Source organism: Salmo salar, chromosome 20 (genome assembly GCF_965601325.2).
Source record: "Salmo salar chromosome 20, fSalSal1, whole genome shotgun sequence".
In the NCBI taxonomy this organism is placed as follows: domain Eukaryota; kingdom Metazoa; phylum Chordata; class Actinopteri; order Salmoniformes; family Salmonidae; genus Salmo; species Salmo salar.
Window position 1 is genome coordinate 13,596,908 of NC_138310.1, and position 25,112 is coordinate 13,622,019.

General features: G+C 44.4%; 1 protein-coding gene across 10 annotated transcripts in view; it reads left to right on the plus strand.

The window, feature by feature from the left end:
• Positions 1-25,112, plus strand: part of acacb (acetyl-CoA carboxylase beta) — a 47,513-nt gene that overhangs the window by 18,589 nt on the left and 3,812 nt on the right. For 5 of the 10 annotated variants that reach the window (XM_014160783.3, XM_014160782.3, XM_014160793.3 and 2 more), the window contains 39 exons: positions 7-110; positions 5,641-5,722; positions 5,930-6,075; positions 6,214-6,364; positions 6,487-6,621; positions 6,951-7,097; positions 7,395-7,583; positions 8,271-8,371; positions 8,475-8,563; positions 8,671-8,795; positions 9,139-9,252; positions 9,448-9,561; positions 9,653-9,742; positions 9,838-9,956; positions 11,170-11,193; positions 11,743-11,883; positions 12,311-12,410; positions 12,713-12,823; positions 13,067-13,123; positions 13,614-13,655; positions 13,786-14,001; positions 14,181-14,336; positions 14,641-14,844; positions 15,296-15,451; positions 15,547-15,669; positions 15,821-16,090; positions 16,679-16,776; positions 17,142-17,262; positions 17,402-17,512; positions 18,765-18,908; positions 19,194-19,314; positions 19,511-19,607; positions 20,079-20,175; positions 20,629-20,764; positions 21,102-21,279; positions 21,420-21,532; positions 23,146-23,300; positions 24,448-24,618; positions 24,873-25,009. In XM_014160783.3, coding sequence (XP_014016258.2) covers positions 7-110; positions 5,641-5,722; positions 5,930-6,075; positions 6,214-6,364; positions 6,487-6,621; positions 6,951-7,097; positions 7,395-7,583; positions 8,271-8,371; positions 8,475-8,563; positions 8,671-8,795; positions 9,139-9,252; positions 9,448-9,561; positions 9,653-9,742; positions 9,838-9,956; positions 11,170-11,193; positions 11,743-11,883; positions 12,311-12,410; positions 12,713-12,823; positions 13,067-13,123; positions 13,614-13,655; positions 13,786-14,001; positions 14,181-14,336; positions 14,641-14,844; positions 15,296-15,451; positions 15,547-15,669; positions 15,821-16,090; positions 16,679-16,776; positions 17,142-17,262; positions 17,402-17,512; positions 18,765-18,908; positions 19,194-19,314; positions 19,511-19,607; positions 20,079-20,175; positions 20,629-20,764; positions 21,102-21,279; positions 21,420-21,532; positions 23,146-23,300; positions 24,448-24,618; positions 24,873-25,009 — 4,985 coding nt within the window. The remainder of the gene's footprint in view (positions 1-6; positions 111-5,640; positions 5,723-5,929; positions 6,076-6,213; positions 6,365-6,486; positions 6,622-6,950; positions 7,098-7,394; positions 7,584-8,270; positions 8,372-8,474; positions 8,564-8,670; positions 8,796-9,138; positions 9,253-9,447; positions 9,562-9,652; positions 9,743-9,837; positions 9,957-11,169; positions 11,194-11,742; positions 11,884-12,310; positions 12,411-12,712; positions 12,824-13,066; positions 13,124-13,613; positions 13,656-13,785; positions 14,002-14,180; positions 14,337-14,640; positions 14,845-15,295; positions 15,452-15,546; positions 15,670-15,820; positions 16,091-16,678; positions 16,777-17,141; positions 17,263-17,401; positions 17,513-18,764; positions 18,909-19,193; positions 19,315-19,510; positions 19,608-20,078; positions 20,176-20,628; positions 20,765-21,101; positions 21,280-21,419; positions 21,533-23,145; positions 23,301-24,447; positions 24,619-24,872; positions 25,010-25,112) is intronic. The other 5 variants (XM_014160788.3, XM_014160787.3, XM_045702964.2 and 2 more) reach the window with 5 other exon arrangements.

The window sequence follows — 25,112 nt, forward strand, 5'->3', positions numbered from 1 at the left end:
CCGAAGGCAGAGAGGCCAGACACCATGCTGGGCATTGTCTGTGGGTCGTTACACGTGGCAGACGCCAGCTTCAGGAAGAGCATGTCTGACTTCCTGCACTCACTGGAAAGGTATCCCTACTACTTTACTGACTTTGTTGTCCCCTTATTGTCCCCTTTTGTCACAGTTTCATGTACACGTTTAAAGTGCCGTTTTAAATAACAAAACAAATTGACAATACAACTTTCATAACAGTTACATACCAATAAAAAGAGACTAGCCTGCTGGCCTTACTGGGTGGATAGGAACATTAGCCCCAGCTATTTAGGAGGGATATCACACCCGGCACAAATGATTGTCTAGTTCTGTTTTTCCTGCCGAGGGGAGTAGTTCAAAGTCCAGGTACAGGGGGTGGCTTGGGTCTAAAATGATTTTGTGAGCCTTGCAGTGGGCCCTGACTTTAAAGATCTCCTCCAGGCCTGTCTGTTTGACTCCATGTACCTTGCTTACTGTGGCAGCATAATACTCTGGCTGTGGCATTGCCAAACCAACAAACAATACAAAAAGTTAAAACCCTCTCATTGGAAGATTTGTAAAACAGAGTCCGTATAGTCGTCTACATTAGAAGACCCCTGCTTTTTGAGAAAGTACAGTCTTTGACTCTTTTTGTAGATCAGGTCTGTACATTTACTCCACTGAAGCTTATTGTCCAAGAGGACACCCAGATATTTGTATTCCTCTACAATCTCTATGTTCTGACCTCTGATACATCTGATAGATGTTGCAGAGGTAGGTGTTGTTCGCTTCCTGAAGTCTACGCACATCTCTTTGGTCTTGTTGGTATTGAGGACCAAGTGTGATTGGTCACACCACTCTACAAAGTCATCTAGGACCGGGCCATGGTGTTCCTCGTCGTCATGCAACAGGCTGATCAAGGCGGTGTCATCAGCGAACTTAACGAGGTGTCTGTCAGGATGGGAACTAGTACAACTATTAGTGTACAGGACTGGGAACAAAACACATCTTTCAGGAGAGCCTGTGTTGGTGGCGCGTATGTCCGACACGTGGGGACCTACTTTGACCTGCTGTGACCTCTGGCTCAGGAAGTCCAACAGCCACAAAACCAGGCAGAAGAAAAGTCAACAAACAGAACTCTGACATGGGATTTGGCACCCTCTAGATGTCTACAGACCATGTTGAGGAGTGTAAGAATGGCATCATCAACTCCTCTGCTGGGCTGATAGGCAAACTGAAACGGGTCGAGGAACTTCTGGGTGATGCTGAGAATGACTTTTCACAATTTTTCTCAAGGCATTTCATTACTAACGATGTCAAGGTGACAGGGCCGTAGTCATTCAGCACAGAGGGATCGAGCGATTTAGATGCTTTAGGAATGGGTATTATTATTGAGGTTTTCCGCAATACTGGCACGTGTTGCTGGTCGAGCGAGGATTGGAAAATGTCTGTAAAACACCAAGCCAATTGTTCAGCACAGTGCTTTAACACTCCTGAGCCTGTGTGCATTACACCCCCTGAACAACTTCAAAACATTGGCCTGTTTAACACCAACCCTCAAACATTTGTAATGATGCTTCCATTTGTTTTACCTCCGACACAAAGTCGTCAGATTAAAATCTTGAGAAGAAAACATTCAGTTCATTTGCCATGTTCTGTCCCTCAGGTCAGCACTGGTTTTTCCCCTGCCTATGTAGGGGGCACTAGCCATGGATTTAATCCATTGCCAAGCCACCCTTGAGTTTCCTGAGGAGAGGCTCCTCTCCACCCTTTGCTTGTATGCCTCCTTGTCCACCAGTAGGTCTTTTGACCTCACGTTGTATATCTCTTAAAGCCTGTCTATCACCCTCAGCATAAACTGCCTTCTTCCTATTAAGTAGGGATTTTTAGAGGTTTTGATAGCCAAGGCTTATTTTTAGGGAAGATTTGACAGGTTTTAGTAGGCACAACTGACTCAACACAGAAGTTTACATAGTCTGAAACAACATCTGTGAGTTCATGAAGATCGGAGCTGCTGTCCTCATACCTCCCACAAAGTACAGTCAAAACACCCTTGGACACCAAATACAGTTGAAGTCGTCGGAAGTTTACATACACTTAGGTTGGAGTTATTAAAACCCGTTTTTCAACCACTCCACTAATTTCTTGTCAACAAACTAGAGTTTTGGGAAGTCGGTTAGGACATCTACTTTGTGCATGACACAAGTCATTTTCCCAACAATTGTTTACAGACAGACATTATTTCACTTATAATTAATTCACTGTATCACAAATCCAGTGGGTCAGAAGTTTACATACACTAAGTTCTTCTGTACACTTCTGGCCCTTCTTTGGACACTGTGTTAACAACCCTCCAGACGAGCTTCAATGCCATTCAACTCTCCTTCCGTGGTCTCCAACTGCTCCTAAATACAAGTAAAACAAAATGCATGCTCTTCAACCGATCGCTGCCTGCACCTGCCCGCCTGTCCAGCATCACTTCTCTGGACGGTTCTAACTTAGAATTTGTGGACAACTACAAATACCTAGGTGTCTGGTTAGACTGTAAACTCTCCTTCCAGACTCACATCAATCATCTCCAATCCAAAGTGAAATCTCGAATCGGCTTCCTATTTCGCAACAAAGCATCCTTCACTCATGCTGCCAAACATACCCTCGTAAAACTGACCATCCTACCAATCCTCGACTTCAGCGATGTCATTTACAAAATAGCTTCCAATACCCTACTCAACAAGCTGGATGCAGTCTATCACAGTGCCATCCGTTTTGTCACCAAAGCCCCATATACTACCCACCACTGCGACCTGTACGCTCTCGTTGGCTGGCCTTCGCTTCATAATCGTCGCCAAACACATTGGCTCCAGGTCATCTACAAGACCCTGCTAGGTAAAGTCCCCCCTTATCTCCGCTCACTGGTCACCATAGCAGCACCCACCTGTAGCACGCGCTCCAGCAGGTATATCTCTCTGGTCACCCCTAAAGCCAACTCCTCCTTTGGTCGTCTCTCCTTCCAGTTCTCTGCTGCCAATGACTGGAACGAACTACAAAAATCTCTGAAACTGGAAACACTTATCTCCCTCACTAGCTTTAAGCACCAGCTGTCAGAGCAGCTCACAGATCACTGCACCTGTACATAGCCCATCTATAATTTAGCCCAAACTACTACCTCTTCCCCTACTGTATTTATTTATTTTATTTATTTTGCTCCTTTGCACCATATTATTTATATTTTATCTCTGAACTTTCTTCAAACTACAAATCTACCATTCCAGTGTTTCTCTTGCTATACTTTATTTACTTTGCCACCATGGCATTTTTTTGCCTTTACCTCCCTTATCTCACATAATTTGCTCACATTGTATATAATCTTATTTATTTTTTTATTTTTTATTATTATTATTATTATTATTATTTTTTATTTTTTTTCTACTGCATCATTGATTGTATGTTGTTTTACTCCATGTGTAACTCTGTGTTTTTGTATGTTGTCGAACTGCTTTGCTTTATCTTGGCCAGGTCGCAATTGTAAATGAGAACTTGTTCTCAACTTGCCTACCTGGTTAAATAAAGGTGAAATAAATAAATAAAAATAAATAAAAAGTTGACTGTGCCTTTAAACAGCTTGGAAAATTCCAGAAAATTATGTCATGGCTTTAGAAGCTTCTGATAGGCTAATTGACATCATTTGAGTCAATTGGAGTTGTGTGTACCTGTGGATGTATTTCAAGGCCTACCTTCAAACTCAGAGCCTCTTTGCTTGACATCATGGGAAAATCAAAAGAAATCAACCAAGACCTCAGAAAAAAAATTGTAGACCTCCACAAGTCTGGTTCATCCATGGGAGTTATTTCCAAACGCCTAAAGGTACCACATTTTATATGTACAAACAATAGTACGCAAGTATAAACACCATGGGACCACGCAGCCGTCATAACGCTCAGGAAGGAGACGCGTTCGGTCTCCTAGAGAGGAACGTACTTTGGTGCGAAAAGTACAAATCAATCCCTGAACAACAGCAAAGGACCTTGTGAAGATGCTGGAGGAAACAGGTACAAAAGTATCTATATCCACAGTAAAACGAGTCCTATATCAACATAACCTGAAAGACCGCTCAGCAAGGAAGTCACTGCTCTAAAACCGCCATAAAAAAGCCAGACTACGGTTTGCAACTGCACATGGGGACAAAGATTGTACTTTTTGGAGAAATGTCCTCTGGTCTGATGAAACCAAAATAGAACTGTTTGGCCATAATGACCGTCGTTATGTTTGGAGGAAAAAGGGAGAGGCTTACAAGCCAAAAAACACCATCCCAACCTTGAAACACGGGTGTGGCAGCATCATGTTGTGGGGGTGCTTTGCTACAGGAGGGACTGGTGCACTTCACAAAATAGATGGCATAACGAGGATGGAAAATTATGTGGCTATATTGAAGCAACATCTCAAGACATCAGTCAGGAAGTTAAAGCGTGGTCGCAAATGGGTCTTCCAAATGGACAATGACCCCAAGCATACTTCCAAAGTTGTGGCAAAATGGCTTAAGGACAACAAAGTCAAGGTATTGGAGTGGCCATCAGAAGCCCTGACCTCAATCCTATAGAACATTTGTGGGCAGAACTGAAAAAGCGTGTGCGAGCAAGGAGGCCTACAAACCTGACTGTTACACCAGCTCTGTCAGGAGAAATGGGCCAAAATTCACCCAACTTATTGTGGGAAGCTTGTGGAAGGCTACTTGAAATGTTTGACCCAAGTTAAACAATTTAAAGGCAATGCTACCAATTACTGAGTGTATGTAAACTTCTGACCCACTGGGAATGTGATGAAAGAAATAAAAGCTGAAATGAATCATTCTCTCTACTATTATTCTGACATTTCACATTCTTAAATTAAAGTGGTGATCCTAACTGACCTAAGACAGGGGATTTTTATTGTGATTTAATGTCAGGAATTGTGAAACTGAGTTTAAACGATCTTTGTCCCCATGTGGTCTTGGCTGATTTCATTTGATTTTCCCATGATGTCAAGCAAAGAGGCACTGAGTTTGAAGGCAGGCCTTGAAATACATCCACAGGTACAGCTCCAAATGACTCAAATGATGTCAATTAGCCTATTAGAAGCTTCTAAAGCCATGACATATAATTTTCTGGAATTTTCCAAGCTGTTTAACGTGTATGTAAACTTCTGACCCACTGGAATTGGGATACAGTGAATTGTAAGTGAAATAATCTGTCTGTAAACAATTGTTGGGAAAATGACTTGTGTCATGCACAAAGTAGATGTCCTAACCCACTTCCCAAAACTCTAGTTTGTTAACAAGAAATTTGTGGAGTGGTTGAAAAAACGAGTTTTAATGACTCCAACCTAAGTGTATGTAAACTTCTGACTTCAACTGTACGTACTGTATATATTTTAAGGACACAGTGTATTTTTAAAATGGGTATCTTTTTTGGTATTAGTCCTTCAGCTAGTTAGATCGAGTGTCTATCTACCATATTTCTTACACCAGTCCTATGCTTTTAAATCCTTGGTGGGGAGCGAACACCTCTGTAAGCAGCAAGAGAATCTCAATGTCTCCCTAGCCTGTCTTATTACTGTAACGCTTGTTCTATGTACTTTTCTAAATCCAGTATGTGAAATGTCTTCTTGTAGAGGCCAGGTGCTGCCTGCAGCCAGTCTGCTGAATACTGTTGATGTGGACCTGATCTACGAGGGGGTCAAATACTGCCTCAAGGTAGAAGAACCTGATGTAACACCTCTTTCATTCTTGACTGAACTTCCTCATTCTCTCAGGGACAAATCCTAACCAGTCAAGGTTTCACTGAGTCATGCACTGATGTCAATGGGCGACTAAGTGAAAATGTGTCTTAAGTGGAAGTTAGGTCTTGAGGGGCGGATCCTATCAACCAATTCAACCCCAACTGTGTTTTATGACTGACAGGTAGCTCGCCAGTCCCCCACTACGTACGTCGTCATCATGAACGGCTCGGACATCGAGATCGACGTCCACCGGCTGAGCGACGGCGGGCTCCTGCTCTCCTACAACGGCAGCAGCTACACCACCTACATGAAGGAGGAAGTGGACAGGTGAGACTTCCTGTCCATCTCAAATCTGAATGGATGGATGGACTGGCCATTTTAAGTCGATACTTTCAAAATGGTCATAATTTGTCTCACTTGGGAGTTGATGCTCCATCATGAACGTATGCGTTTGTAACCCTCTAGCTACCGGATCACTGTTGGCAACAAGACGTGTGTGTTTGAGAAGGAGAGGGACCCCACGGTGCTGAGGTCATCCTCTGCTGGTAAACTCCTGCAGTACCTGGTGGAGGATGGAGGCCATATCTGCGCCGGGAACTCGTATGCGGAGATCGAGGTGAGCAGAGGGTTCCATGAGAACATACTGTATGTTTACCAGTTTGGGTAAGACAATTAGATCCTCATTTAGATTGGTAGTGTGTGTGAGCACATGGACTGACTTCTGCGTTATGGTTGCAGGTGATGAAGATGGTGATGACGCTGACGGTGGTGGAGTCGGGCTGTGTCCACTATGTGAAAAGGCACGGGGCGGTGCTGGAGCCTGGCTGTGTGGTGGCAAGATTGGACCTGGATGATCCCAGCAACATCCAACCAGCAAGTCACCCATTCACCAACTTCTATACAACTCTGGCTGCGTCTGAAATGGCAACCTATCCCCTATATACTGCACTTGGCCTATATCGGGAACAGGGTGCCATTTCGGACGCAGCCTTTAATACAGCTATTATAGGAGGCAGCCTTTTTAAGAAATATCATGTAATACGATACAAATCACATAGTACAAAAAAATGATGCTACACGTTTAAAACACACGTCATGTAAATCATACACTTTCAGTCAGTCAATCGCAGGGTGCCTTGGTGGTCAGGTCCACATTTGGAGGCTGTTTTTATCCGATCCCCATCTTCCTGTGGATCTCCTAGGTGGAGCTGAACACGGCCTCCTTCCCGGCCCAGCAGCCGCTGCCCATCGTGGGGGAGAAGCTCCACCAGATCTTCCACATGGTCCTGGAGAACCTGGTCAAGGTCATGGCCGGCTACTGCCTCACCGAGCCCTACTTCAGCAACAAGGTGAGGGCCTCCACCCACTGCAGCTGTGCAGCGCGTACCAATACAGTGGCTTACTGCTTTTTTCCAGTTCGTCGTTATTAGCAGACGATCAGATCTCACAACATCCCAAAAAAGTGCTTTAAGTTCTCTGGAACCACGTCATTCTTGGATGATTTCTATAAAGACGTGTATGGAACGCAGGCAATAGAATGGCATGCCTTGTGCACACTGTAGAATAGGGATTTCGGTCAAGCTGTGGGACGGGGGGGTGTTATTGGGGTGTGTGATGGCAGCATGTCCCCCCCCCCCTGCCTGCAGGTGAAGCAGTGGGTGGACACCCTGATGAAGACCCTGCGGGACCCCTCGCTGCCCCTGCTGGAGCTCCAGGAGTTAATGACGAGCGTGGCCAGCCGCATCCCGCCCAGCGTCGAGAAGGCCATCCGCAAGGTCATGGCCCAGTACGCCAGCAACATCACCTCGGTGCTCTGCCAGTTCCCCAGCCAGAGGGTGGGTGACTTAGCCTTAAGCTATAGCTAACGCTCAAAGTATCTGGAACTTTTCTAATGGTGTGTATTTGAATCAGGGGTTGGAACCGGTTCAGGGAACAGAACCGAAAACTGGAAAATAACAATATTCTTTGAAGAACGGAAACAGAACCGGGAACAAAGTTCCTCCATATTAGCCACTAGTATATAGGAATCTAGTAGAATATAAAGAATTATGGAATTCATTGAAGTAATGTTAGGCCTTATGCTAATATCCTAAACGCATTATAATGCAAGTCATATCGTGAGGCCCAGTGCTTCAAGCCAGGCCTCCTCCGTGCCCGCCCGTCTCTTTTCGCTCTCTCCTCACCCTGCAGAATTTCAGTCGCATCTCACGCCCAGCACTTGTCTGTATGAGTCAAGCATGTAAACTAGCTTTTCCGGTCTATAGAAAACAGCTCTATCTCCACTGATTGGTGGAGTAATTTAATGCGCTAAATGTAAAAATGATGTTGCTTTTTGTAGTTAAAAAAGGAACAATATAAACCGGTACCCTTTTTTTTTTCTGGTTCAAACCGGTTCAGAACTTTTATGCTGGTTAGAACAGTGGAATGAAACGATTGGAAATAAGTTGGGTTCCAACCCCTGATTTTTGAACCCAGGTCTGCTCTACAGTACACTTGGTGAATTGGTTTCCCATCCATTTCAGATTGCCTGTATCTTGGACAGCCACGCAGCCACCCTTCAGAAGAAGGCCGACCGGGAAGTGTTCTTCATGAACACTCAGAGTATCGTCCAGCTGGTGCAGAGGTCGCACTTCTCTTAATTCATTATCTGAATCATTGCTCCATGACATGTACGACTTCAGATAGGATGTTGGATTGTGATAGTGGGTGGATGAATTTGCCCGCAGGTACCGCAGTGGAATCCGAGGGTACATGAAGTCTGTGGTGCTGGATCTGCTCAAGTGTTACCTTCAGGTGGAGACGCAATTCCAGCAAGGTGATTTGGTGTTTCACTGTGGATATAATTGAGACAATATCCTGCTGTTTATGACTTATTTTATATCGCGGTGATGCATTATGGCCACATTTTCTTTTTGTGAACAGCTCACTACGACAAGTGTGTGATCAACCTGAGGGAGCAGTACAAGCCTGACATGACCCCTGTGCTGGAGAGCATCTTTTCTCACGCTCAGGTCTCCAAGAAGAACATCCTGGTCACCATACTCATCGTAAGGCTACTCTCTCTCTCTCTCTCACTCGGCTAAACACCCACAGCTTCGCGTCCACTTGATGAATAACAATGAAATGAAGCTTAAACATAAATTCAATATAAAGGGAACTGCATTGCGCTAATGTTTTTGCTGTTTTGGAGGGGTCAACCAACGCAAACTGCAAACTGTTCCTCTCATTGACTTTGTCACTGGGTAATGAAACCACACTTTTTAAAAATTGTGTAATTTTCAGTGTAGACACCGCAGTTTTCCTTCATCTGCAATTGATGGTGACGGGGACATGTTTCAAGGCTCACCAATGCTAATAGGAAGTGTGCTGTGTGTCCCTGGTGACGTTTAGGATCAGCTGTGTGGGCGGGACCCCACCCTAGCAGACGAGCTGATGGTCATCCTGAATGAGCTCACACTGCTCAACAAGATGGAGAATGCAAAGGTGGCACTGCGTGCCAGACAGGTACGTTTCGCAACCGTTTGTGCCGAACAATGTTTTCGCACAACGAAGTGTACCGTTCTTCAACATTCTAAGACCCCCAGTCAGTCTGTTAAGATGGTAGATGTAATTCACTTAGATGGGCACTACATATTGTATGTAGTTTAGTAGCTTCAAAACAATGTTCTGAATATTGATGGACAAGTGTGTATTTTGCAGGTTTTGATCGCTTCCCATCTGCCCTCTTATGAACTGAGGCACAACCAGGTGGAGTCCATCTTTCTGTCTGCCATCGACATGTATGGACACCAGTTCTGCCCAGAGAACCTGAAGGTGAGCGTCAAGTATTTCTCCAAAACAGCTATTTTGTTTTGTTATACTTCCGTAAGATCCGAAGAATAATATTGCTTTTGTCCTCGGGCAGAAACTCATCCTGTCTGAGACTTCCATCTTTGACGTCTTGCCCAATTTCTTCTACCACTCTAACCGGGTGGTGTGCATGGCTGCCTTGGAGGTGAGCATAGTGAACAGCGTATAAACCTGACATGGCTTCTTCCTGATGTAGATTTGAGCTGAGATGTCTGCCTACCGTGGTCCCCCTACCTATAGGTGTACGTGCGAAGGGGCTACATTGCTTACGAGCTGAACAGCCTCCAGCATCACCAGTTGCCGGACGGGACGTGTGCCGTAGACTTCCAGTTCATGTTGCCGTCGTCCCACCCCAACAGGTACCCAGACACCAGTTCTCTACCAGCGTCACAAAGCAGCTCTACATCAAACGTAACCTACAATGTCCCAACTCTGGAGTTGCCACTTTCAATACAAGGTTTCCATAGCTGCCAACTATCCCCGGTTAAAAAGTATTGAGTTGAGAAAGAAGGGACACGGTGGGTGCAATTTGAAATAGACAGGAAAGATGGTTAGTTTACAACCTAAAGTTACAACTGTGCCATGATGATAACTGTTGTTAATGAAAAGAAAGTTGGTTATATTTAGTTAGCTAATTTACTTTTCACCACATAAGGATTTTAATTATTCTCAAGCGATGGGAATGGAAATCTTTTGTATATTTGTTAGTGAATGAGCCAATCGTTGTATTTTATCCTTTTTAAAAAAAAAAATTTGGTACGTTTTTATACCATTTCTCTGCAGTCCAGTATTCCTCTGGTTCTCATTGATTTGCTCCTGTTTCCCATTTCTCCACATCAACAAGCGAGAGATTCACCCGAGTGATTCACTCAGCGCGCGCCAACACGTAATCCACTCAACTCTACATGCTCAGCATCTCTGAGAACGTGTTCAGTCTCTATACTGAGAGCACTAATAGGGCCTGTGAACCCTGGTCATGGTACAGTCTGTGTGCTGCTTCCTTTTGTGTAGAGCAGTAGATCATCTTTGTCCTTCCTGACACCCCCATAACCCTCTCCCCTTTGGGACAAGCCCTTCAATGTAATCGTTTCTCCGCTGCCATTTTAGGGCAAACCGTCAGACATAAGTAAACTATTGGGATGGACTCAAGATGCCAAAGCTCCATTCCACAAACCAGGAAGCTGACTTCCGTTTTGGTTTAAACATTTTCTTACAGGTTATTTTTATTTTAATTTAGATTTTCAGTTGCGAAAATTCAATTCACTGAAAGTCAGGCCCAATTGCAAGGAATTGACTTTCGGCTTTCCCCTCTCCTCTGTCCTGTCTTGTTAGAAGTCAGGTTTTGTAATTGCAACTTGATAAATCACAATGGATCTCAATCACACCCAGTAGTTAAAATAAAATGACTCATTTGCTGCTTTTAACATTTTAACTTCGGAATGGTTTTTCATGGTCATTATTAATGTGCAAAGCTAGAGTATGCCATAAAGTGCTTTGACACTAATAAGAATGCATTGTGGTCAAGGTGGATGATCCACTGCTTACATTCACCTGTCAATGATCTGATTTCAGAGGGAGCAGCCCTACTCTGAACAGGTAGAGTACAGCTCCTCCTTCCAGGCAGCCTGCCACACTGTGTCTGGCTCCGTCTGTGTATGTCTCCTAGCAATGCATGGCTGAATGCGCTGTTGTGCTCTTCCCCCATCTTTAAAAAAAAAAACCCATAAACCTCTGCCCAAGGACTCTTCCAACACGTCCTTCCTAATTTATATTCTTCCCATTTTTTTTTCCTTTCTCAACTTTCATAGAGATGTAGCTTTTGAGAAGCATATGTACTTTGTCTGACCTACTGTTTGCAATGTGTGTTTTAAACCCCCTTTTTTTGTGACAAAAAGCGCAAAAAGTATTCTCCTGTTGCAGATTTGACCCTCATAGGCCACTATAGTAATCTGCCCGGCCTCTTTCAATCAACCATAGTCAGTTATACACAATCAGTCAGTTCATTTCAAACGTATTATCAAACAAAACAAATGTATTGTTATGCTTTGTGGAAAGAAAACAGGTACAGTATGCTATACCATTACTCCCAGTGCCCACCCCAACCCTACCCAGGAGTCACCAGTGTGTTGTCCTCCCTTCCCCCAGGTTGGCGATGCCGGTGAACAGTGTGGGACAGTTTGAGATGAGGCGGCAGGGTAGCGAACTCTTCCTAGATGGGGTTTTCTCTCCCCCCTGTCAGCGCATGGGAGCCATGGTGGCCTTCCAGTGTTTCGAAGACTTCAAAAGGTAAAAAAACCCAGAACAACTCTTGGATGTCTTGTAATATGGGGTAATAATAAGCCTTGTCCCGACCTGAGGCGAGTTCAACAAGGCTTCTGTTTGCAGCTTACATGTTGTCACAATTTCAGTTGAACGATTTGAACGAACATTCCAAAATGTTATGGTGAAACATCAAACAGCTACTTTTTTGGATTACTGTGGCTTTCTAGCGACAATATTCAAACTGTAAACGACTTAACTATTCCTACTAATTATAGTAGAAAGTCTACATGGCCACTTGATTATTTTTAGTGGAAGTTTAGACCCGAAACAGACATTTACGTTCGCGGCACACAATCTTCTCAGGCTGTTAGCCAACTTTAGCGAACAGTCGCGGTTAACACAAAACAAATGGAATATTGGGTGTATGTCCATCTGCTGGGTGTGTGTGCAGGAACTTTGATGAGGTTATCTCCAGTTTTGCTGACCCGGTTCTGGAGAGCCCGCTTTTCCCAGAGGCCTGCTCCAGCCTCTACGAGGAGGATAACTGCAAGGTGACCATGTGATGGGATCGTGTTAGAGGCTTTATGGAATTGTTGCTTCTGGGGGTGCTCTCAAGCCACAAGGGGTCTACTAAATGGCCAGAAATATTGGCGAGAAAATACCTCGTTAGAACAACAACAAAAATGTATTGTTTGCCTAAAACGAATCATTTGTTTCATTAGATAAGAAATGGATATTATATAATATTGACATCTTTGCATATGAACTATACAGCTACAATCTGAGTGTTTTGTATACGAGGTGAAGGCTGACATTTCTCACTAAGCTGTGATTATTTCGCCGTGCGCTCCAGCAGAACATGAAGGAGAACCCCATCCACATCATCAATGTGTCCATCAAGTCAGCGGACACGGAGGATGACGATACCTTGGTCACAGCCTTCGCTGCCTTCGCCCAGTCTAAGGTCAGCAGCACGGTTCATCCCACCAAACTCTCACAGTATAATTATGTCTGGGCTTTTTTCTCATAGGGGTGAATCCTAGCTTCTGCTCACGTTGACTTTGAACTTAGTCTCCCATTGACCTCAACACAGGATGAAGTGAATATTTGACTTAAGTGGAAGTTAGGATTCTCTTCATTATTCTCCCAGTATGTCCTATGATTTCTGCACCAGGATTATACTTGATATGATCATTTCTTATTACAGAAAGTGTTACTCTTTGAGCACGGCATCCGAAGGATCACGTTTTTAGTCGCACAGAGGGTAAGATGTTTCTACGAGACCATTATGAAATAGCCTCGTACGACCATCCTGGTCTCGCAAGCTTCCATTCTGTTACATGGAATCCATGAAGCGAAACGGATTGTAAGTTCGCGAGATCGAGATGGTCGTACGAGGCTACATTTTGAAATATCCCTTTGCTGTTGTTGAATACGACTGTGAATAGTGCTCCGTCATCTCTTACTATTAATCTGATTTGACTTACTATTAACTTAATTTTAATCTACTTTGGATTTACTATTAATATACTATTAACTTAATATTAACTTACAATTAAACTATGGCTAATAAAAGCACGGTCGTTTCCATTAGTGCACACCGCAGCAAAGCGTTTTGCAACAGAAAACGAAAACAAGCGTTTCTTATTGGACAACGTCAGGTAGTCCCTTCCTGTTTCCGTCAATTTTCTTCCATTTGGTGCCTAATGAATACGACCAAGATGAATCTAATTTTCCTCTTTGATTTTTACCAGAGGGAATTTCCCAAGTTCTTCACTTTCAGAGCCAGAGACGGGGTAAAAAAAAAACTTCTTTACAATTGTTTATTTTTTATTTTTAACAATACCCAGACATTTGTTATACATGAACAGCCTTAAAACACTAGTAAACCCACTCTCTCTCCACCTGTGTGCGTGTCTCTCTCAGTTTCAGGAGGATCGTATCTACAGGAACCTAGAGCCTGCTCTGGCCTTCCAGCTGGAGCTGAACCGCATGCGTAACTTTGACCTGACGGCCGTGCCCTGTTCCAACAGCAAGATGCACCAGTACCTGGGTGCCGCTCGCGTGCAGGAGGGCGCTGAGGTCACAGACTACCGCTACTTCATCCGAGCCATCATGCGCCACTCTGACCTCATCACAAAGGTACAGGAGGGAGGGGGGAATAAACGCCGCAAGGAGGTCCCTTACAAAAAAATCTCTTCTAAACCGGAGTTAAAAATACATGTATTGATTTTGCTCCCTTTCATTGACGATAAATAATTTATCTTGCTTGGAATATGACTTTTCTCTCAAAACGCTAGCACCCCTTTCTCTCTGTCCAGGAAGCGTCATTTGAGTACCTACAGAACGAGGGTGAGCGTCTTCTCTTGGAGGCCATGGATGAGCTGGAGGTGGCCTTCAGCAACACCAAATGGCGCACCGACTGCAACCACATCTTCCTCAACTTTGTCCCGACCGTCATCATGGACCCCTCCAAGGTCTGTGTGCCTCTGCTCTCTGTGCTGTTGGCTCCTCTGAGACAAGGGATTTTGACAACAATCCCATTTAGTAATAGTCCATCTTAAAGGGGCTTATGTGACTCCTGAGCCAAAAAGGGTTCCATAAATGGACAGAAATATTGCCCAGAAATGACTTCATTGGACAGAAGGGGCACACCTGCCCATACCCACGAGGAAAAGCATATCTTGTTTGCCTAACACAAAGGATTGTGGGGTTTCATGAGCCAGTTAAAGTGACGTTATATCATGATGTGTGTGTGTGTTGCCAATCTGTGTCCTGTAGATTGAGGAGTCGGTGCGCTCCATGGTGATGCGTTACGGCAGTAGGCTGTGGAAGCTCCGGGTGCTCCAGGCCGAGCTGAAGATCAACATCCGGCTAACGCCCACTGGGACCGCCATCCCCATCCGTCTGTTCCTCACCAACGAGTCCGGCTACTACTTGGACATCAGCTTGTATAAGGAGGTCACAGACCCCTCAACGGGACAGGTAGGCCGATCAGGAAGAGCACTATAAACCGGTACGCAGGCTGGGATCAGCTCACTGGCACAGATCGGTGCACAATGCGCAGCCAGAGAAATAGTGTTGAATTAGCAGTGCAGCAGGGTCTACAATTTGCTGAACGCTTCACAGGGTATTCCTGTGGCTCAGTTGGTAGAGCATGGTGTTTGCAACGCCAGCATGGTGTGTGCAACGCCAGGGTTGTGGGTTCGATTACCACGGGGGGCCAGTACAAAAAAAAAATGCATTGTATGAAATGTAAGTCGCTCTGGATAAGAGCGTCTGCTAAATGACTAAAATGTAAATGTAAATTCCTGAAAACTATATGGATGCTTCACAAATAATTTATAAATCACTTCTTTCTATTTCAGTTTCTCTATCCATTCGATGCAATGAGCTGCAGCTGACCACTGACCTCCGTCTGCCCTCTGACCTCTAGATCATGTTCCAGTCGTACGGGGACAAGCAGGGCCCTCTGCACGGCATGCTCATCAACCATCCCTATGTCACCAAGGACCTGCTGCAGTCCAAACGTTTCCAGGCCCAGACCTTGGGCACCACCTACGTCTACGACTTCCCAGAGATGTTCCGACAGGTGGGGGTTCCTCTCTCTTTTTGACACTTGACCCTTTTTAACTGCAGGGACTTCTTTGTTTTTTCTATTTGTTTTTTACCTTTTGTGTCTTATAGGCCCTCTTTAAGCTTTGGGGTCCGGGGGACAGCTACCCTAAAGACGTGCTGATGTGCACCGAGCTGGTGCTGGACCCGCATGACCGACTGGTGCAGATGAACCGCCTGCCTGGAGACAACGAGGTAGAGCACATAGCGTGCTCGGAACGACAACATATTCTAGTGTTAGAGACGAGCAGGGCCATCTTTCTTTTAAAAACCCCCTATGTTGTCCCGAACCCCCCCCCCTGGCAATCCTGAATACTCTCCTTGGCTCTCTATCCCTCTCTCCCAGGTAGGAATGGTAGCCTTTCGGATGCGGATGAAGACGCTAGAGTATCCCGAGGGCCGCGACATCATCGTCATCTGCAACGACATCACCTATATGATTGGCTCGTTCGGGCCCCAGGAGGACCAGCTGTTCCTGAGGGCGTCGGAGATGGCCCGGGCCGAGGGCATTCCACGCATCTACATCTCAGCCAACAGCGGGGCGCGCATCGGCCTGGCCGAGGAGATAAGACGCATGTTTCAGGTTGCCTGGAACGACCCCCAGGACCCTTACAAGGTGACTTATCACCAGTCACTACTAAACAGTAGATTCTACAGTGTACGTAAGACCTTTTTTACAAGGACTGTTCAGTTGAGCACGCCTGCTACTGAGTTGTCTTCAGTGGCCTTGTAAAAAGGTCTTTGGGTGCAGGTTTGTGACTTGTAAGGGCATACCATGCAACCATATACTTTATCTTAGTCTACTTGGTAAATATTTTCTTCACTCTTCTTGAACTGCACTGCCGGTTAAGGGCTTGTAAGTAAGCATTTCACGTTAAAGTCTACACTTGTTGTATTCGGCGCATGTGACCAATAAAGTTTGATTTGAAAGGTGGCACCAAAAAGCTCTTAACGTTATTCCTTCCGTCTGTGTGACACTGGCAAAGCTGATTTTGTTACCATGTGCTGGCGGCATGGTCTACTGTGTCGGGCAAACTGACTGGTGATCAGAAGAGTGGGTGTGATTTGATTTTTCTCTGTGGGGCATAATGGCAAGGTGTAATCCTGTTGTAACCTCTTATCAGCCTCTACACAGACATGCCCCGTTTCTGTGTTAGCCCACTTTCTTGGAACTGATAACCTTTTTGTTTGTCTCCACCTGTAGGGTTTCAAGTATCTGTACCTGACGCCCCAGGACTACACCCGCATCAGCTCCACCAACGCTGTCCACTGCCACCACGTGGAGGAGGGCGGAGAGAGCAGGTGGCACACGCAAGCCCTTCACCTGAGGAGTAGACAACAAAGAAGGATCAATTAGTTAGCCAGCTGACTTTGAAAAGCAACCAGAAATAACTATTGATTTGATGGGACATTTAAAAAAAAAAAAAAAATGCTCAACTTAGTCTAATTGAAAAGTCATATCTATACCCATTTTCAAGCTTATCTTGAAATATCAAAATGTTATGGCAGGTCAGCTGGCTAACTCCTTGAACCTGCTTTGTAGTATACCCCTCTGGTGCTAGTCACCCTTATCAACTAGCACAGCTAACAAAGACAGTGTGGTATCCCAGAGGTTCGCTGACTGTCTCTCTCTGTCTCTCTCTCTCTCTCTGTCGACTGTACTCCAGGTACATCATCACTGACATCATAGGGACCGAAGATGGTCTTGGGGTGGAGAACCTGAGAGGATCAGGCACCATCGCCGGGGAGTCTTCCCAGGCCTATGACGAGATCATCACCATCAGCATGGTCAGGAGGACACGGGCCACACACACACACACACACACACACATCTCTTTGTATGGTGTTAGATAACCCAGGTCGTTAGGCATAGCATGCCTCGTGGCTTATGTTGAAGCCATGGTACTGTATGTCCTGGGTACTGCAGGTGACGTGCCGTGCCATTGGGATCGGGGCTTATCTAGTGCGTCTGGGGCAGAGGGTCATCCAGGTGGAGAACTCCCACATCATCTTGACCGGGGCTGGAGCCCTCAACAAGGTATGTCTCTGTCCCGTCTGCTTGGATTCATCATGCGTTTTTGAACTCGGTGAGACTGACACAAGAAGTAAACACAGGCCCACTGTTAGGATAACTACGGAGCTCGTATGTTCAAAATAATATATGAAAATATGTTTTTTACCTAAAATACCCCTCTAACCCTCATACTACCAACATAATTTACATACATGGGTATGTAAACTTGGGTCATTTTGACAAGCAACAATCATCTATTAACTTGATAATAATTAAGACCTCATTAGACATATAAATAATGTTGTCAGATTTTTTTCAAATATCAAAACCGACTTATTTTAGCAAAAATGTGTTAATTAGCATATTCTATAAAAACGAAAATATTAATGTTAACCTTCATTAATGTGCAGCTTTTTTCCCAAAGTACAAACCATATTAGTACTAAAAAGCTGATTTACCATGAATTGACTGTAGTATCATTTTGTTTTTCAGAATTTTGAAGTAAATATTCATTTTGACATATTGAGCTAAAAAACGACTGCATTTTAAAGGGGCGGTACATCAAAAATGTAAATATACCTAATTTTATTGACAATGTTTAATCCATTGATCATGAAACAATTACCAAAAATATGGCTTAATTTTATTTATTTACTTATCGTGAAGCCAGCATTAGCATCGCTTCTAGTGAAACAATGGGAGTGGTAGGGCCTATGGTAGGATGCTTCTAAAAGCATGTCCAAATCCTCAGTCACTTCAAACCAAATGTTATAGCAACCAAAACACCATTTAAAAAGTTGCACATATAGAATATTATAGGAATTCTGGTATTTATAAAATATTTCCCATAGAATAACTATGGATAACTTGTATTTATGTCTCCAGAGAAAGCTAGATTCAAATAAAGGTCCTATTTATCTAATGACTATAGGCGGATTAGGTGTTTTTGGCCAGGGTTCAAAATTACCCCAAAGGTCTTTATTTAAAAAAATATATATATGTTTTGTCCATATTGATACAGAAACACTAAACAATTATTTAGATTGGTTGAGAACAAGTTGATTGACAAAGTCAGGAAGAATTGAATAAATCACCTTTTGGGCTATGATCAAAAATATGACTCTTGTGTCAATGACCCCAGTATGACTGTTAAGGAGTCTCATGTTTCATAAGTAGTGGAACCTATTTTAAGTCGTTATAACTGCAATGTACTATAATCCTCTGGATATGTGTCGCGTTTCCACTGTCCTTGACAGTGAAGCTGTTGTCGTCACAGGTTCTGGGTCGAGAAGTGTACACCTCCAACAACCAGCTGGGAGGCGTCCAGATCATGCACAACAACGGAGTGACGCACACCACGGTGCCCGATGACTTTGAGGGCGTTTTCACTATCCTGCGCTGGCTCTCCTATATGCCGAAGGTACATTAGAAAAAGAGGAAGACCAGGTCTGACCCCATATTCATAAAGATTATCCGAGAAGGAGCGCCGATCTAGGATCATATCCCCTCTGTCCATGTAATCATATTCATTATGAGCGAATGGACAGAACTGATCCTAGATCAGCACTTTTACTCTGAGACGCCAATTTGGTAAGACGGCCCAAACGGATCTCGGTCCAGGCTGAAGATGTCCCGTAAGGGGTCAAACTCAGCCGACCAACCCCCAGATAGGAGTTGTCAGAACATTGTTCTACTCTGATTTCAGACCAAGCATTCTCCGGTGCCGGTGATACCACCCAAGGACCCAGTGGAGAGGGAGATCGAGTTCACCCCCACGAAGGCTCCCTATGACCCCCGCTGGCTACTGGCCGGGAGGCCCCACCCCAGTGAGACACACGCTGCAGCATACATAACCCTCTTAACTCTGCCCAGATTCTATTTCCCCCAGCCCCTGAGTTGATAGACATGGCTATGTCCCCAGTGCAGTGTACTGTATATTGAATTAAACCAAATCCAACTTTTTAAAGTGCATATAAAAAAAAAATGCTGTCAAAGACTAGACTTTTTGTGTGTTGTGTTTAGCTGTAAAAGGAGCCTGGCAGAGTGGATTTTGTGACCATGGCTCGTTCATGGAGGTGATGGGGTCTTGGGCCCAGACAGTAGTGGTGGGCAGAGCCAGGTGAGTGTACTCTATAGAGACCATACATACATACATGCATGCATGCATGCATACATACATGCATACATACATGCATGCATACATGCATGCATACATACATGCATACATACATGCATGCATACATACCCATATGTCTTCTGTAAGCATGTAACAATTTCTTAAAACCTGCAGGTACAATGCATTATGATGCAGTTTTAATACATTCATGCATTTTAAGACTAGTCATGAGCATGTTTGACCCCGTTACGTCTTACAATCATCTCATAATGACCCTTACTAAGTATCAGTCATTTCGAGTCAGTTGATACATGGAGAGAGAGGGACATAACATTTTAATTATTATATACAATTATCAAGGCTCATAGATGCTTATAACAACTTGTTCAGCGTTATACCTGCAGGATATGGAATCACTGAGATGTAGTCGTTCCGAAGGCAGACTGCCAACTAATTTGTAACACAACACCACAGGTTAGGAGGGATTCCCCTTGGTGTCATCGCTGTGGAAACGCGCACCGTTGAGGTGGCTATCCCGGCCGATCCAGCCAACTTGGATTCTGAGGCCAGAGTGAGTGGCTTTGTGTCCTCCATTATACGTTGTGTGCATTAGCGATTATGCAATGGACCTGCTTGTGTCGTATGCCAAGGCGACATGTTAGTAAACCATCATGAGTTAAGTTTTGATGCCGTTTGATAGTTTTCGAAAAGGGAAACGTGATCTGACAAGGTAATGCAGACTCATTCGACGCCTGCAGCAGAGTTTAACATCCCTCTGTGTGTCTCTCACTCTCACTCACTCTCTCTCTCACTCTCTCTCACTCTCTCTCACTCTCTCTCACTCTCTCTCACTCTCTCTCACTCTCTCTCACTCTCTCTCACTCTCTCTCACTCTCCCTCACTCTCTCTCTCTCTCTCTCTCACTCTCTCTCTCTCTCTCTCTCTCTCTCTCACTCTCTCACTCTCTCACTCTCTCACTCTCTCACTCTCTCACTCTCTCACTCTCTCACTCTCTCACTCTCAGCTGGTGCAGCAGGCCGGACAGGTGTGGTTCCCGGACTCTGCCTTCAAGACGGCCCAGGCCATCCGTGACTTCAACCGCGAGCGGCTGCCTCTGATAGTGTTCGCCAACTGGAGAGGCTTCTCCGGGGGAATGAAGGGTACTGACTGGCCGACCTGGGATCAAATACTATTCAAAATCATTTCAAATACTGTATCTGTGCTGGATTGAGCTTGCCTGTTGCAATGGGACTACTAGGACATCTCAAGTGCAAGTATTGCTCACCTGGCTCTCTCCAGCCAGACTAAAGCAAACGCTCAATGCATTTGAAAGATTTCAAATAGTATTTGAACCCTAGTCTGGTACTGACTGGAACCCCCCCCCCCCCACTACAACACAGCGTTTTTTTCCCCCCGTTTTTTTTTCTTCTAAATCTCAAAACAATATTGTAAATATTGGTGTTACCACAACTGCAAGTCCGTTTTTATTTCTCTCAGACATGTACGACCAGGTGCTGAAGTATGGGGCCTATATCGTGGACGGCCTGCGTGAGTTCCGCCAGCCTGTGTTGATCTACATCCCGCCGCACGCCGAGCTGAGGGGGGGATCCTGGGTGGTGATCGACCCCACCATCAACCTTCTGTGCATGGAGCTCTACGCAGACAGAGAGAGCAGGTGGGCCTTTTCTTTAACATGGCAGGGCAGCTTCTCTCCGGAGTCGATGTGAATGAGCTGCTCTCTTAATCCTTTCCCCTTTCTACTCTCTCTCATCCCCCTTTCCCTACTGTCTCATCTCCTCCCCTCTCCCTGTCAAGGGGTGGTGTGCTAGAGGCAGAGGGCACTGTGGAGATCAAGTATCGCAGGAAGGACCTGTTGAAAACCATGCGCCGGATCGACTCGGTCTACGCCGGTCTGGCTGAACAGCTTGGTAAACAGCCTGGTTAACTCTTACAACAGTACCTGTAGTTCCACACATATGTGCAATGGGCATCGTGTTGTGTTTTTTTTTTTTTTGCATTGTAAAAAAAAATCTAAAGGTCACGAACAGTCAATCGTGTTTTTCAAGTTATGAAATTTGAAGGAAACCTGATCAAAGTATGAACAGTGACTGTTGCTTCTACATTGATAAAGTGTGATCACAAGGTTACTGGTCCCCTCCCCCCATGTCAAACACTTGGATTCAGGAGGCGGGATTATTAAGGGCATAGTGTGACATCACTCATTTTAATACACTGATGATAACGTGATATTCTCTTGCCTAATTTAAATAAGTACCACCTTGTAAATAAAATCGTAGAGGATGTGTTTGCAGACTGGCATTGTTTTATATAGCTAGATAGCTACTCTACTGGTGCAAAAATTTCACTGTGGGGTATCAGCAAATCAAATTTTAAGTTTACCCTGTTCATCTATGGCGAAGAGACTTAGGTTTCCCCTTTCATCTGTGTCTGGCTAGTTACTGGCTAGCTATGTCTTCAGCCAACTTGGAACAAAAGGGGAGGGGGGGGGGTTTGTTCAAAACTCTGACGCAGTTGTCAAGTCAGCACATCTGTCTGTGATGCTGTGAACCGCATCACAAGAGACATGCTAAACGGGAGATGTTGATGCAATTTCAATTTTGTTTGAGTTGAGTTGTGTATCACCAAATGATCTTGATGATTTTGCTCACGACATCCAATTTGCTTGACAGGCATTTCAAAGAGCTGTCAGTCAAGGTCATGAATATAAACTCCCTGCCCACTTTTCAAACGTCCTGGTAGTTAGCCATGAGAGAAAGTACTTTTCAGAATGACTGTTCAAGACCTTTAAAGGTTTGCCATGTCTACAGTCCAGTGGTGTAAAAATACTTTAAAGTACTACTTAAGTAGTTTTTTTGAGGCATCTGTACTTTACTATTCATATTTTAGACTTTTGCTCAACTACAATCCTTTAGAAAATAATATACTTTTTACACCGTACATTTTCCATGAAACCCAAAAGTACTTGTTACGTTTCAAATGCTTAGCAGGACAGGAAGATTGTCCAATTCACACACTTATCAACAGAACATCCCTGGTCATCCCTACTGCCTCTGATCTGGCGGACTTACTAAACACACATTTTTCATTTGGAAATTATGTCGGAGTGTGCCCTGGCTATTTGTAAATTTAAAAAACAAGCAAATTGTGGTGGCTGGTTTGCTTAACATCAGTAATGTGAAATGATTTACTTTTGAAATATTTAAAACCAAATAGTTTTACTCAAGTAGTATTTTACTGGGTGACTTTTACTTGAGTCATTTTCTATGAAGGTATCTTTACTTTTACTGTGGGTACATTTTCCACCAGTGCTAGAGTCACAGGGGTTCGACAACCATTCAGAAAACAGCTGGGTCGTGTTCATTAGGCACCAAACGAAAGGAAACAGGGCATGACTTCCTGGACTTGGCCAATAAGAAATGCTAATTTTCCGCTTTCCATTGCAAAATGTTTTTAAACATCTTTAATTCTGTGTCCTAATGAACATGGAGACATTGGTTAATAAATCCTTTTGACTGGCCAGGTACACCGGAGCTGACAGACAAACAGCGGCGGGACCTGGAAGCCAAGCTGAGGGCCAGAGAGGAGTTCCTGCTGCCCATCTACCACCAAGTGGCAGTGCAGTTTGTGGACCTCCATGACACCCCTGGTAGAATGCACGAGAAGGGTGCCATCACGGTAAAAAAAAAAATCCTCCCTTTGTGTTTTACTACAACACTCTGTGTTATGATCGTAGTTGGAACCCCCAAAAAATTTTGAATTGTTTCGTTCTGAACAGAACCCACATTTAAATTCCTTTCCACTGTTCCGACTTGCAAAATAAAGTTCTGAACCAGTTTGAAAACAAAAAAAGTAATGGTTTATATTGTTCCTGTCTGTTATTTTTTTACATTTTAGCTCAACATAAAATGTCTTAACCAATCAGTGTAGATTGAGCAGCTTGCTATGGAGCGGGCAAGCTATAGTTGACATGCAACTATAGCGAGATGCGACTGAAATTTTGTGGGTGGGGAGCGAGAGATGGTGGAGGAGGCTTGAAGCTCTGGGCATCTTATGACATGCATTATCTGAATTAGGCACACAGAATTATACCTACAGAAGAACGGCTTCTATGAAGGAACTTTGAATGTCTTTGAACTTCCAAGAGTTGGCTTAACGTTGGACCAGAGCTAGCTGCCTAACCTTTTTTTAGTTAATAAATCCAATGTGGAATGTGGTAACTATAGTATCCTTAACTAGCATGAAAAAGTTAATCCATTCTTGTCATTAAAAATCTCTCTCCCTAATTTCTGAGTCATGCTTGTAACGTCATTAGAATACAGTAGCCTATGCTTTGGAGGGGGAGGGGCAGGTAGCCACAGCTGGCAGGCAGACAGTGGAATACATTTCTGAGTGACAGTGTGAGGGCTTTGCGTAGGTGCTTTGTTGCGGTTTTTTTGGTACTGGAAAGAACGCTGGAACATAAAATAACTTTATTAACCGGTTGCCATTCTTTTAAAATGGCAGTTCTGTTCCAGAACAGTGTAGATCACTTTCGTTCCCGGTTCTGATTCTGTTCCTTGAAAGATTCCTTTCTTTTCCGGTTTTTGGCTTTGTTCCCTGAACTGGTTCCAACCCCTGGTTGTGATAGTCAATCAAACAATGGAAGGTGACAGAACAAACCCTGGAAAGCTAAATAAAGTTCAATGAGACCTCAAAGGGTGCACATGGGCAGACAGGAGGAGATGAATGTGTGATGTCCGGTCCCATTCTCCACACCTACAATGGGGCAGGGGAATTAGTGTCCCTCACTCTATGGTCTATGTAACGTGGTTGTCACATGCAGGACATCCTGGACTGGAAGAATGTGCGGAGCTTCTTCTACTGGCGTCTGCGGCGCCTCCTGCTGGAGGGCGTGGTGAAGTGCGAGGTCCTGCAGGCCAACCCAGAGCTGAGTGACGGACACATCCAGTCCATGCTACGCCGCTGGTTTGTGGAGACCGAGGGCACGGTCCAGGTATGGATGTCACAACGTAATGGCTCTGTTCATGTGATACAAGCAAGGTTATCCTATTGTAATGGAGTACCCCTGTCTGAAACATGTAATCCCAATTGTCACCCTCGGAACATTTAGTTATTTTTGGTCCAGTGTTTAAGACGTTGGGTTACTGCGTGGGGGACCCAGGTTCGAATCCCACTGGTTACACAATCTATTCCAATCCATGGTGTCTAGAAGTGTTTTTAGAGTTAGGTTCTGTGCTTAATTTCCAGGCGTACCTTTGGGACAATAACAAAGCGGTGGTGGAGTGGCTGGAGAAGCATTTGGCCAAAGAGGACGGCACACGATCCGCCATCAGAGAGAACATCAAGTACCTGAAGAGGGACCACGCCTTGAAACACATCCGCAGGTACACACACACACACACACACATAATTTGCTACACTTGAAAGTACTGTGTGCATATAATCCTATGTATGTATGTGTGTGTGTACTGTGTGTATGTATGTACT